The sequence below is a fragment of the Chinchilla lanigera genome, unplaced genomic scaffold (assembly GCF_000276665.1).
Source record: "Chinchilla lanigera isolate Chin_1 unplaced genomic scaffold, ChiLan1.0 scaffold00031, whole genome shotgun sequence".
Lineage (NCBI taxonomy): Eukaryota > Metazoa > Chordata > Mammalia > Rodentia > Chinchillidae > Chinchilla > Chinchilla lanigera.
In genome coordinates, this window is record NW_004955432.1 from 17,934,038 (window position 1) to 17,946,644 (window position 12,607).

General features: G+C 36.2%; 1 protein-coding gene across 1 annotated transcript in view; it reads right to left on the reverse strand.

Annotated features, from left to right (window-relative positions):
- The window catches only part of Thsd7a (thrombospondin, type I, domain containing 7A), a gene marked incomplete at its 5' end in the record, with an annotated part of 215,631 nt that overhangs the window by 37,765 nt on the left and 165,259 nt on the right, over nucleotides 1-12,607 (reverse strand). The window contains 2 exon segments of the mRNA XM_005388151.2: nucleotides 91-96; nucleotides 2,819-2,997. Coding sequence (XP_005388208.2) covers nucleotides 91-96; nucleotides 2,819-2,997 — 185 coding nt within the window.

Here is a 12,607-nt window from a genome sequence, read left to right on the forward strand (position 1 = left end):
GATTCCCGGAACCGGAAAAAAAAAAACCAAAACCAAAAAAAAAAAAAAAAAAGCCAAAAGCCAAGAATTAGTAGGTTCATGAGTTCTTACCTGTGCCTGGAGCAGTGTTCAGCAGGAATGGAGGAAAGAAAGACAGACAAAAATGAATAAAAACGTCAATATATTATAAGAACACAAGGGAGTTTCAAGTATGGTTGTGTGTAAAGGCTTATTTCTTTTTTTTTTTTTTTTGTCTTTTTTTAAACAGTCTCGCTATGCAGTTCAGGCTGCCTGTGAGCTCACTTTGTAGTCCAGGTTGGTCTCGAACTCGCAACGATCCTCCTGCCCCAGCCTACCAAGTGCTTGGATTACAGGCGTGTGCCATCATGCCGGGCACACCTATTTCTTATAAAGGATTAGAACTTTTTTTTTATGCTTTAGAAGAAGAAAATCATGTGGGTATTTAAACAGCTCTGCCAAGGAAGGGTTTAGATGAATAGAAAGAAGAAATCTCAGAAAACTGAGCAGAGAACTAAATGTTTATCATGAAAATATTTTATCATGAAAACATACAGGATTGCAAATAACTTAAGATCTAGCCTTTAAGTGGATTATTATCTATATACTGATCTATCCATAGATTAATCTAGCCATTGATTTATCTTAATCACTTGATGCATCTGTTTTGGAGAAAATATAGATTTGCTTCCTTATTGGAAAATGGAACCTTGTCATTTTCCAGTCAGTGAATTGCCTTTTATTTAAAGAATACATAATTGTGGTAAAAGTCTATATGATTTGCAAGTTTTTATACTACTGCAAAACTTTGCCTATTCTTTACTTTTCTTAAATATTTTGCTAACATATAAATCCCTAAAATTTCTATTTTTATGTAGAACATTTTTGCTCTAAGTTAAATGTTTTTTTTTCTCTTCGTTAAGAATAATATGTATTATCCCGTCCCCCAGGTACAGATCACTTCTCAGCAATGGGAAACTATTATCCATGTCGTGACAGTTTATAGCAAATAACTCACATCAACAACATATTCCTATCACTTTAAAAGGAGGAGCCATTTTATTTTCCCATGTTAGTTTGAGAATAGTTCTATGGTTTTATTTTCTAGATCAAATTGAAACTATTTGTTTATGGTTACAATTTCCTGAGAGATCCCCTCCCTCAACCCTTGAAAAATTCTATACCGTAAGTGATAAACTTGTACATTCAACTATTGAAAAAGAAAAAGCCACGGAGATAGATATGTACTCTGGGGCACCATAATAAGCTTAGCTAAGCTCCTACCCTTTGCTTTGCAGTGTTTACATAAAATAAATCATCTCTTATCAAGTTATAATGGTAATTTATTGACATGTAGATATGAACGCTATACTTAACCCAGTGCAATTTGCTTCTATCTTTTTAATCTGTAATTAAACATCACCGTAAGGACGATAGCCACTTTCCCTCGGCTATTAAAAATCACTTATTTCTTGTATTAGCCTTGTATTTTTTTAGTTACTAATCTCAGGTGTACTTCCAGCAAGCTGAGAAACGGTACATAAACATCCCTATCAAACTCTGCGCCAGTGGGTGGTGACGGCAAGTTAGTTTTAGAGTACAAATTTCCGTAGCAAAGACAACTTTGCGAAAGGTCCTGGAACTTAGGAATTCATTGCTGAAGAAAGTCCTGAGGCAAACATAGCTTATTTACATTGTGGATGTGAGTATCTTGCACAAATACACATCTATACTTAAATGAAGTGGGTATGGGTGTGAGAAGAATTTTTGTTTATTAGGACTGGATGATAATTTACTGAAAATTTAAAGTTGCTATTGACTGTTGGAAGTTTCAAAACTTGCAGAGAAGCATTCCTTTGCCTACAAACACTCCACTCCAGTTATTCTATGCCGTATTTGTATAATTAGAGTCATGGAACTGAATGTTCTTCTTTGGGATAACCAGAGTTTCACAAAAGTGAAATGCTCCGTGACAACGACACCTGCTCACCAGTAGAGGGCAGCAGGAGCACACATCATTCACTCCCGGTTGCGTTTATAGGTTCAACTGAGCAACTTCCGACAAGTCAGGAGTCTTTGAAAATAATTTCTATAGAATTCAATTCTCTACGGTCATCCTCTATTTGTTCAGAATTTATTTCTGCTTTCTCTATGACATGCTTCTGTTAGGACTGAATTTGGGTTAATATTAGAAGGAAATACGTGTACTGGTAAGCACTGCTTGGAGATTCAAATTACACAGTAAAAACCATTCCTGTGGATTCATTTGATCGTTCATTTGATTGCAACTTAAATTCATATATCTGCACATACTATATGAAATTCGTTTTTTGTTAATTCCGAGGTAGGTAAAACATGGTAATTGACTGATAAAGACATTACAGTTGAATTGGTCAATTCTCCCCATTAGTCCTTTTACTTCTTAGCCGCAGTGGATTGCAAATAACGGCTATTGACAATAAATGAATTATACCCAAACTCTACTAAAGGTCAGAGCAAAATTTAAAAGGACCAACGACTAAACTGATGGCACACTCGTCAGTTTTCTCTCCATTGAATGATATTCATATTTATAGAATTGAATTATATTCGTTGGACTGTATTCATATTTATACACCGGGAGGGTACCGAATTTCCAGATTTCAGAGATAATACATCCGATTTGAGATTTTAATAACATGCGTGTGATTTACTCAGCTGTTCTGAAGGTACAACAAATCACACTGCTCATTCACGATTGTTTACTTATTGTTGTCCATTCTGGAGAAATAATAATCCCATGTGAATCTCAATCTTCACACTCTCAAGGTTAAGAAAATACCTGGTTGACGTGGTCCAGCTTAGGGCAGGGCCTGCCCCCATTATAGGGTTTTTCACGCAGCCACTTGGATCGAACCTTCACCCCACTGCCGCAGGACTTGCTGCAGCGGGACCAGTTGGACCACTCGCTGAGCTTGCAGTCCGAGGGGCAGGGGATGATGCAGGCCTCTTCAATGTAACCTGAGGGAGGAGAGGAGAGTGCGGTCAGAGCCACGGCCTTACCTGTCACCCTCCTACTGCCCCCCCATCCCAGCTCATTTAGAAGGTCCACGTTTGACCTGACGGCAGCACGCAAATGCAGTTGTCTACTTGATAGGGACTCAATTACATTCTGCAGGAAAATGACACACACATAGAGCGACTCTGTCCAAATAACAGCTGAGCGGCTGCTTAGGATTCATGCCCACCATATTTCAGCATTTCTGACTTCCTGACAGCTCTTGTTTAATTGACAGTAACCTGTCTGCTGGCATATCATTCTCACGCTGCCAGAATGGTGCACACACACACACAAAATCCTAACATAGTTTTTATAAAACCCTGTTAATGTCACACAAGGACAGGTTTTGGAGTCCCTGGAACATTCTTCCTCAGGGAGAAAAGCCAGTCTCTCTCCATCAACATCCAAGAAAACCATTTAGCTTCGCTCCTTATGTTTCCCCTTCTCTGAAAATCAAATCTGAAGAAGAAAAATTAAGGACGTGAAGTAAATAATGCTTTATACTTTCAGAGAGCTGTCAGTTTTCAAGCACCTTGACTTCTTATATCTATTTGACTTTCTTAAAAGTCCTATAAGTGTATTAGGCAGGTGTGGAGATTAAGAAAACGGAAGCAGGGAGAAAACTGATAAGAGCAACTTCACACAGTGGGAGATAAGGAAAAGTCTGAGTCTGGTTTGGTCCTCACTTCCTCCAATCACACACAAGTTAAATTAATCGTCTACTGATTTGTTGGGGGAAGAGGAAACATTTTGCTTGAACAGTCCTTCCCTACTAACTTGATATGTCACAGTATCAAATTATTCCTATGGTTTTCAAAGCAAATATATGAGAGAAAATTCCTTTGGACAACTGACTGCGGAGATAGGTAATTTCCTGCATGAGAAAACAGTGCGACAGCATTATACATCAAGAGTAGAGATCTGATTTTAAAATAATAATATAAAAAATGTATACTAGGGAATTCCAGGTAGATTGATATTATAAAGAATCAACAAATGGGGTCTCATCTTATTAAAAAGCTTTTGCACGACAAAGGAAATCACTAACAAAGTGAAAAGACAACCCACAGAGTGGGAAAAAATTATAGTCAGCTGTCCCTCAGACAAAGGATTTATATCTAGAACATATGAAGAACTGAAAAAATCAGACCCCCCCCAATTCAAAGACCCAATCTAAAAATGGGCATCTGAGATAAACACACAATTCTCACATGAAGAAATACAAATGGAAAATATATATATGAAACAATGTTCACATCATTGGTCATTTGAGAGATGGAAATTAAAGCACTGAGATTCCATCTCACCCCAGAAAGAATGGCTGTCATCAAGAAATCAACCAGCAACAAATGCTGGTGGGGCTGTGGGGAAAAAGGAAGCCTTCTCCACTGCTGGTGGGAATGCAGACTGGTGCAGCCACTGTGGAGATCAGTGTGGAGATTCCTTAAAAAATTAGGATCAGAGGTCCCATTCCACCCAGCTATTCTGCTTCTGGGTATCTTCCCAAAAGAATTAAAAACATACCACAGTGATATATATGCAACCATGTTTAGAGCAGCATAATTGGTAATAGCTAAACCTTGGAAACAACCCAAATGCCTACCAACTGAGGAATGGATAAAAAGATGTGGTTTCTTTATATAATGGAGTACTACTCTGCCATAAAGAAGGATAAACTGGAGACTTTTATAGGTAAATGGGTGCAACTCGGGACCATACTCATAGTGAAATAATCCAGATCCATATGTGTAAATATCATATTGTCTCACTAGTGTGAGAAACTGAAAGAGTTAATAAAATCCAAAATGTACAACAGATATTGTGATTTGGGAAGAAACTGTTCAAAAAAAAAGGCAAACTATGATAGGGAAGAGGAGAGGAAGAAATGGAAAAAGAAAAAGATATATTTATACACAAGATAGTTAAGATAGTTATACTAGTTTCTCTTAGTTCATTGAAAAGAAAGGTTTGTGCTAATATTGTTTGGACAAGATATCATGCCTGTATCTTGTACTCTGAATACTTCCTACAGAGACAACAATACCCAATGTATTACTTATTGCAACTCTCTTACTGACTTGTTTTGAAATTATTGTTATATTTTTTCTCTTTAAAATAAAATTTAACCCACTGTGCAGTTTCCCATTTTCCCCTACCTTGGATCTGCCTCACCTCACGGTTTTGCTCCATAAAAGTCCCTAGAAAAGATAAAGTCCTGGGCAACCCATTCGGGCCCCACTTCTGTCCCTCTCTTGCACAGGAGCTTTCTTTCCCTCAATAAATATATTCTGCTCTTAACCTCTGTTGTTCCTAAAATTCATTGTTCCATTTTTAGAGAGCACAAACTCGTCCCAGATATCATTCAGGTTGGGAGGTTTATTTTCCTGTACCAACACTGATTGCTGGGGAAGGTGACAACCTCAGTACAGAAATGGACATGCTGAGTTGAATTTTAACCTAATGTGAAATCTTGGCAGAGAACACGTTAATAAATAAATGTCTGAAGCATATTTAAAATATGCTTCCAAGAAAGCTTTTGTAAATGGGGAGGGGAGGAGGGGTAAAGGGAGAGTAGGCAACTGGGAAAAAATGTTATATACAGGTGCAAATACTCTATGATGATTGTGATCATCATGTATATCTGAAATGTACCAATAAAGTCTTATTGAAAATAAAATAAAATGTAACAACCAATAAAGTTCTGTATAGCAAAATAAGTAAAGTAAAATAAAATTTAAAACAATTATAGAAATCAGCTTGTGGTGAGGTTTCAGTAGATCTGCTGAGTTGTGAAGTCTTCACTACCCTGTAATTTTATCACCTGCTCCAAGACCCCTATAGTTACTGGTAGTCAATTTCACAACCCCCTCCCAACCACGATTTACTTTCTTTATGAAACTGTCTGCTCTGAATGTTCTCTACCAATGAGACACACCTGACACGGTCTTCTGTGATTGGCTTTTAAAAACCTAGTTTCATGTTTTCAAAGTTCATCTATGTTGCAGCAGCTAGCAGTACTTCAGCCCCTCTATGACTGAATAATATCCCATTGCATGGATACGCCACATTTCGTTTATTAGTGGATATTTTATCTGTTTCTGTATTTTCCTAGTACAAAGAATGCTGCCACCACCACTGTGTACAGTTTTACACGGATACAGCCCCCATTTGTTTGGATACATACCTAGGAGTGGTGTTGCTCAGTCACACATTCTGTTCAGCGTTTTACTTTTCAAAATAGTGTCAAACTGCCTCCCAAAGTTCCTGCCCCATGTTATATTCTACTAGCAATCTAGGCGTTTTCCAGTTCCTAAATATCAGACTTGTCAGACTTGTCATTGTCTAACTTTTTAATCGTAGTGTTCTGTGAGGAACAAAAGGTTTAAATGCTAATGAATTAAGCCCATTCTTTTAATCCTTTGGTTGCTTGTGCTTTGGTGTCACATCTAGGAAACCGTTACCTTAACCCATGATCACAAAGGTTTACACCTGTGTTTTCTTCTGAGCGTTTCATAATTGTAACTTTAATTTGAATGTGTTTCATTCTGCTTTAATTTTTTTTGTCAGTGATAAAAAGCAAGGGTCCAACTGTGTTTGTTTGCATGCATCTTTAGGTGGTGTACAACTATGACACGATGGGAACTCAGTCTATTGGGTTAGTGAGCTATCCAGGTCTCATTCTCTCAAAATATTGTTCTTCTCCTGTTTAACCATTTTGGCACCCTTGCTGGAATTGAACACAGGTGTAAGAGCTTGTTTTTAAATTCTAAATTTCCTTCCATTTATTACCGTGTTCTGTGTCATGCCAGTACTGCATTATCTCAGCTACTCTAATTTTGTAGTTAGTTTTGAAAGTATGAAGTGTGAGTCTTTCTAGTTTGTTTTCTTTTTCAAGATAGTTTTGGCTATTCTTTCCATGCATTTTAGAATTAGTTGGTCTATTTCTGCAAGAGATTTGATAGAAATTGCTGCAAATCTGTTCAACTTGAGAGTATTGCCATCTTAATCCAAGTATGTGTTATTTCTTTCCATTTATTTGATCCTCTTTAACTTCTTCCAGTGGTCTTTTAGAGCTCCTTAGTATAGGAGTCTTGAATTTACTCCAAAGTATTTTATTTTTCTTTTACTCTAAGTAGACTTAAAATATAATCAACAAATATTAATTTCTTTAAACACAGGGAAGTCAGACAATCTTTACACTAAAATGGCTAGTTTAATCTAGAAGCTTGTGTTCAAACTGTCCTGAATGAAACAGTGCTAAAATGCTAGCAGATTTATTACTTATCTTGATCATAAATTATTTGAGGCTGGTCAAAAGTACAGGTTTCTCTCACCCTTCACATATTCTGATAAATTCCATCTGGGATAGGATCTGATTTTCAGAAGTTATTATCTTTTCTTGTGTTTACTCAGCTTTTCCTTTTATTGAAGAATTTTTATTAAATTAATGATCGATTCATATACAATTGCAAAAAAAAAAAAAAAGGAGTTCTTTGAACCTTTTCCCCAGTCCCTCAGTGGAAACTAGAGCAAGATTTCAACAAAGATATTAACACTGATACAGTCCAGTGAGCATACTCAAGTTTCAGCAGTTTTACTTGTCCGTGTGTGTGTGTGTGTGTGTGTGTGTGTGTGTGTGAGAGAGAGAGAGAGACAGAGAGACAGAGAGACAGAGAGACAGAGAATGTATAGAACTGAAGTTATGGTGCATTGTTTTAAGACACAGGCAGAACAAATGAAATATGGAAGAGAAACAGACCTGTGACATATTTTTCAATGTATTACCTGCTATACTTTTTCAAAGGTATGCACTATCTGTTTGAAACTTTTCTGATAGTCCTTGTGCATAAGAGTGCATCTTTCACCAGGATAAATTTCAGTGAAAAAATCTCAAGAAACTAACACTTCATAACCTCCTTTGTGTGGCCTTCTAATCAACGTCTTTTTTACTAGGGCAACCACTATCCTGACTTCTCACAATATAGAAGAACTTTTTTTATTTAGTTTATGTCAGTGGGATCATATAGGATACACCGATTTGTTTAAGCCTTTTTCATTATGCATTGTGGTGAGAAATGCATCGATATTGCTGAAGACTCTTACTTCTAATTGATGTGTAGCATGCTGTTGAGTTGACACATAATGGCTTATTTATTTATCCTACTGTTGGTGAGCACTTAGGTCATTTTTAGTGCAGGATGAACTCTGAACATTCTAGAACATGTATCTATGTTGACATTCTAGAATATTCTAGAATATTGTAGATATTCTAGAACATGTATCTATTCATAATGAACCTCTGAATATTCTAGAACATGTATCTTTGAGTCTTTTGGTAAACATGTTTGTTGGTTGTACCCTAGGAGAGATGTTGATGTCAGAGTATGATCCTTTTTAGGGGTGGGGCAGATGCTTGAGATTGCATTTTTTTAATTAATTAAGCTTATCGGTGCATTTTAAGTTTACATAATGATCACCACTATAGGGAATTTGTGCCTGCACATGATATAATGTAATTCTTTTTTCCCCATACCCCTACCCTCCCTTCAAAACCTCTCCCCCTCCGTATTTAAAAAGCTTTGTTTCCATTTTTTCCTTCTTTTCTCATCACTTTTTTCTTTTCCCTTCCCTCCTTTCCCCCTCCTCCCTCCTAAGTTCCCCTTTCTGTTTTAACGTTTTCTTCCTGTTTCACAATATCTGTTTATACACTTTGGGTCTTATTTACACTTCGGCTTCTCACACCGGAGAAACACTGCGGTAAACGTAAGTACGTGCTTTTGTTGGTTGCACTCCTAGAGAGAAATTGATGTGTCAGAGCGTGTTGCTACATCACCGTATTGTAAATGAATTACACAGGCATTTTTGAAAATAAGGGGACCACAAATTTGCTATGAGGAGCAAAATACAACGAAAGGGTTTTCGCTAGGGAGGATCAGTCCCAGATAACCTGCAGAGCAGGTGTGGTGAGTGAGAGTTTATCGGCCACGACACGGAGGACCGGAAGAAGATGGTAGTTTATGAATGTGCTTTTGACACGGAAGAAGGCTTGTAGGTGCCGATAATGACTAAGAGGAAAGTTCAACAAAAATTGAAGAATACTTTATAATGATGTTTCTGAAAATTTTAAAAAGCATAACTATTCTTCAAATAAACCGGAATGATGGATTTAAATGTCATGCTTTGAACTACAGTTCGAGGTGGGAAATAAGCCCTCTTCACCATTCTAAGTTGTAATTTATTTCAAATCCCATTTTTGTTTTCTTACACTATATCCAGCACATAAACTTAACATATTATCAGAGGGACCAATAATAATTTGTCTTAATTATAATAATTTAGTAAGTGGAATCCAACTGTAAAAGTGTCTTTTGTCACTTCTGAAATCAGTGAATTTCTGTGACCAAATAGTTTAAAATTATTTGTGAAAGTACGATTAATTTCAAAAATGATCCAAATAATTCCCAAATACTATGAAATATTTGGCTTTGGCAAAAGGGCTGCAGTATTTCAAAGTTCATGTTACTGAAATATTTCTAGAAAGATAGTATATTTTCCAGCTTTATGGAAAAGTGATATCAAAAGCAAGCCTCTTTATTATTCAGTAATTGTAAATGAAATCACAAGATTTTTCATATCATTACTTCACAGAGTAACACTCAGTGTCTCTTCCCATTTTATCTGAAGTGTTATGGCATTATACTACTTCAGACTGTGTTACCATGGAAGGAGGCTTAAAGTTTATTCCTGATTTTCCAATAGCATCTTACAAAAAACATCTCTCAAGTTAAACTCAATCTATTAAATGGTTAAAATATAGAAATTAGGAACTGAGATAAAACAGAAGTTTATTGCTTAGGGTCTCATGTTTTATTTTCCAATGTGTACAATCATTCAACAATTGCCTGTCATATTTATCTAGCATCATTAAAATCCTTAATGCTGCTAGAGAACTACTAGGTAAGCATCCCTAAGATCATTTTTGAGGGCAATTAACACCAAACAATCATGGCACATAGAAAGAGAAACATCTGAAGTGTTTTAAGGCTCGATAAACTGCTGGCCTCTTATAGCAATTTGTGATTTCTGAGGAGTGCTGGAATAAAATAACTGATTTCACAATTAGAATGCTAAAACTTTTAGCAGTTCAGTACCGAGTGTGACATTTGAGAAAATCAAACTTTTGGCTTCTAGTCGTAGTTTTTGTATGCTGCTTCAAGTTGAAACAAATACAAAACAGAAGCAAGCTTAAAGTGGCAACCAGAGGGTATACTACCTTTGAGACACAAGAAGTCACCTTGTTCTTTTGAATTGTGAATTTTCAGATAAAAGGCCATTCAACAACCTTCACAATTAGTACACTGTTCTGTTGAAAGGTGCATGGTTGATGGTTAAAGAACTCATTTTGAAATGCACTTGGAAATATTGGATAACGTACAGCTCTGTAAGTGAGTAACTCTGGCACACTGTCTGAATCATCTGGATTAATCTCCAAAGCAAATTCAAAAATCTCTCCCTTTAAATGTTTATTAAACACACGTAGCTGCAACCAGGAACAACAGTTTAGCTAGACTTTTATCTATGTTGATACTTATAGGCTGGAGACACTTGCTTAACCTTTCCAAATGAACAGAATATTCTCTAGCAATTACATATTATAAATCGTTAATTTGGTAACCGGAGGAATCCAAACTAGCATATCTATGCAAACTCCAGTATTTAGTGTTTTACTAAAACTCGTAGATTCATGAAAAGTTACATATCAATATTGGGCTATTAACTATCATAGTGAAGTGCTCAGGTAAATTTACATAACTATAAAAAATGCTATTTTAACTTTAATTTTGCTTGTTTGTAAACAGATGGATATCTGCTAAGTACATATTCATTTTTTTCAGAAAATTTCAATATTGGTATGAACGGTTATATAGTTTTGTTCTTGTTGTTATTTCAATTTTGGGAGCCTAACCAGTAACCAAGGTACATTCAGATTCATTAGGTGTATCTATGCGTGGGCTCATCACAGTCCTTTGGCTAAGGTCAAGTGTATATATATATATTTTTAAAATCAAGGCCATTTCTTAGAGTAATGCTAAAGCTTTTTGTATAAAAAATTTGACTGATCTTTGTTCCTGGTCCTTGGTTTACAGATTGTAAGCCCTGAAATTTTCTGAGATAGGGACATTTTGTTATTCACAGTGGATGACACCTTAAGTGAATTTAAGGTAAAGAGATCCCAGGAGGGGGCCAGTCACGCCTGAAAGAGCAATCAAGTGATGAAAGAACGGGAGCACAAAGACACAGGTATCTGTCTGACCACCAGTGAGGGAAAAAGTGAATTCAACTACATAGTCAGGAATTCGATCAGTTGTACTTATGAGTGAAACCCTACTATTTTTATTAATAGTGGCTATCAAAGCTCAGGTGAGCTGTTTGGTGGTATACATCTGTGTGACAGGAGGGAGGGGCCTCCTGACTCTTTGGAGAGAACCCGGAAGCTCACCTGTTGTTTGGGCTGGTTCTAATTTGTATCTTTTTACTATCACAAAATGGCTATGAAAATGTATAGTGTCTTTCTATGAGTCATTCCAATGAATTATTAATTATTCCAATTAATTACTACATGAGGCAGTAATAGGAATATGCAAATTTGTTGTCAGTGCAGAGGTAAGGTTGGTTTGGGGATCCCTGAACGTATAGCTGGCATCTGAAGGAACAGCAGTCTTGTAAATGCTGAGTTGGCCTAATTAGGTGTACTGGAATTGTACTGAGCTTCCAGGCACACACACACACACACACACACTCTCATATATATGAATTAACTTATCTGTATAAGAAACTGTATCTATAGTCTACTTATCCAAACAAAATGACAAAAATAATTACATAGATAAAGGTATTTATTGACTTTCTCCCCAAATTTAACATTTACAATTCTAACTAACAAGGAATGAGAAATCAAAGGCAGGGTCTAAAAAATTTGCTTTCACTATAAGGCTTTGTCAGCAGTAAAAAGGTATCTGACAAAGTGTTCAGATTGTTAAGATAAAGTAATGGGAAGTAAATTAAATTTGAAGCTTGTAAGAATTATTTATTTTTAACATGATCAATGCAGGGCACTGTTCTTTCACTCAATGAAAATCTAATGTTGTCATGGAACTATTTCCATAGTATGATACTTAAATACTAGCGTGTTGGATTTTCATAATAAACTTTAACAAAAAGGTGTTTTGTGATAACTTGGAAAACTACTGCATTCAACTAGGTGAACAGGTTTCTTTATTATAGTCTTGCTTGTTTGTTTATTTACGCTAATACAAACTGTGAATCTGTAGAAGGACTCAGAGATGGCATTCTTGTAATTATTGATATTTTCTTACAGCATCTCACTGTGCCAGGGAGAAATAAAACATCCATAGAGGTTTTAATTGGAATACTTTAAAATTGGATTCATATTTCATTCTTATTTATTTATTTATTTTTGGTATGGGAAATCGAACTCAAGACCTCACGCTTGCTGGGCAGGTGCTGTGGTGCTGAGCTACATCCACGGCCCTGGATTCATATTTTAAA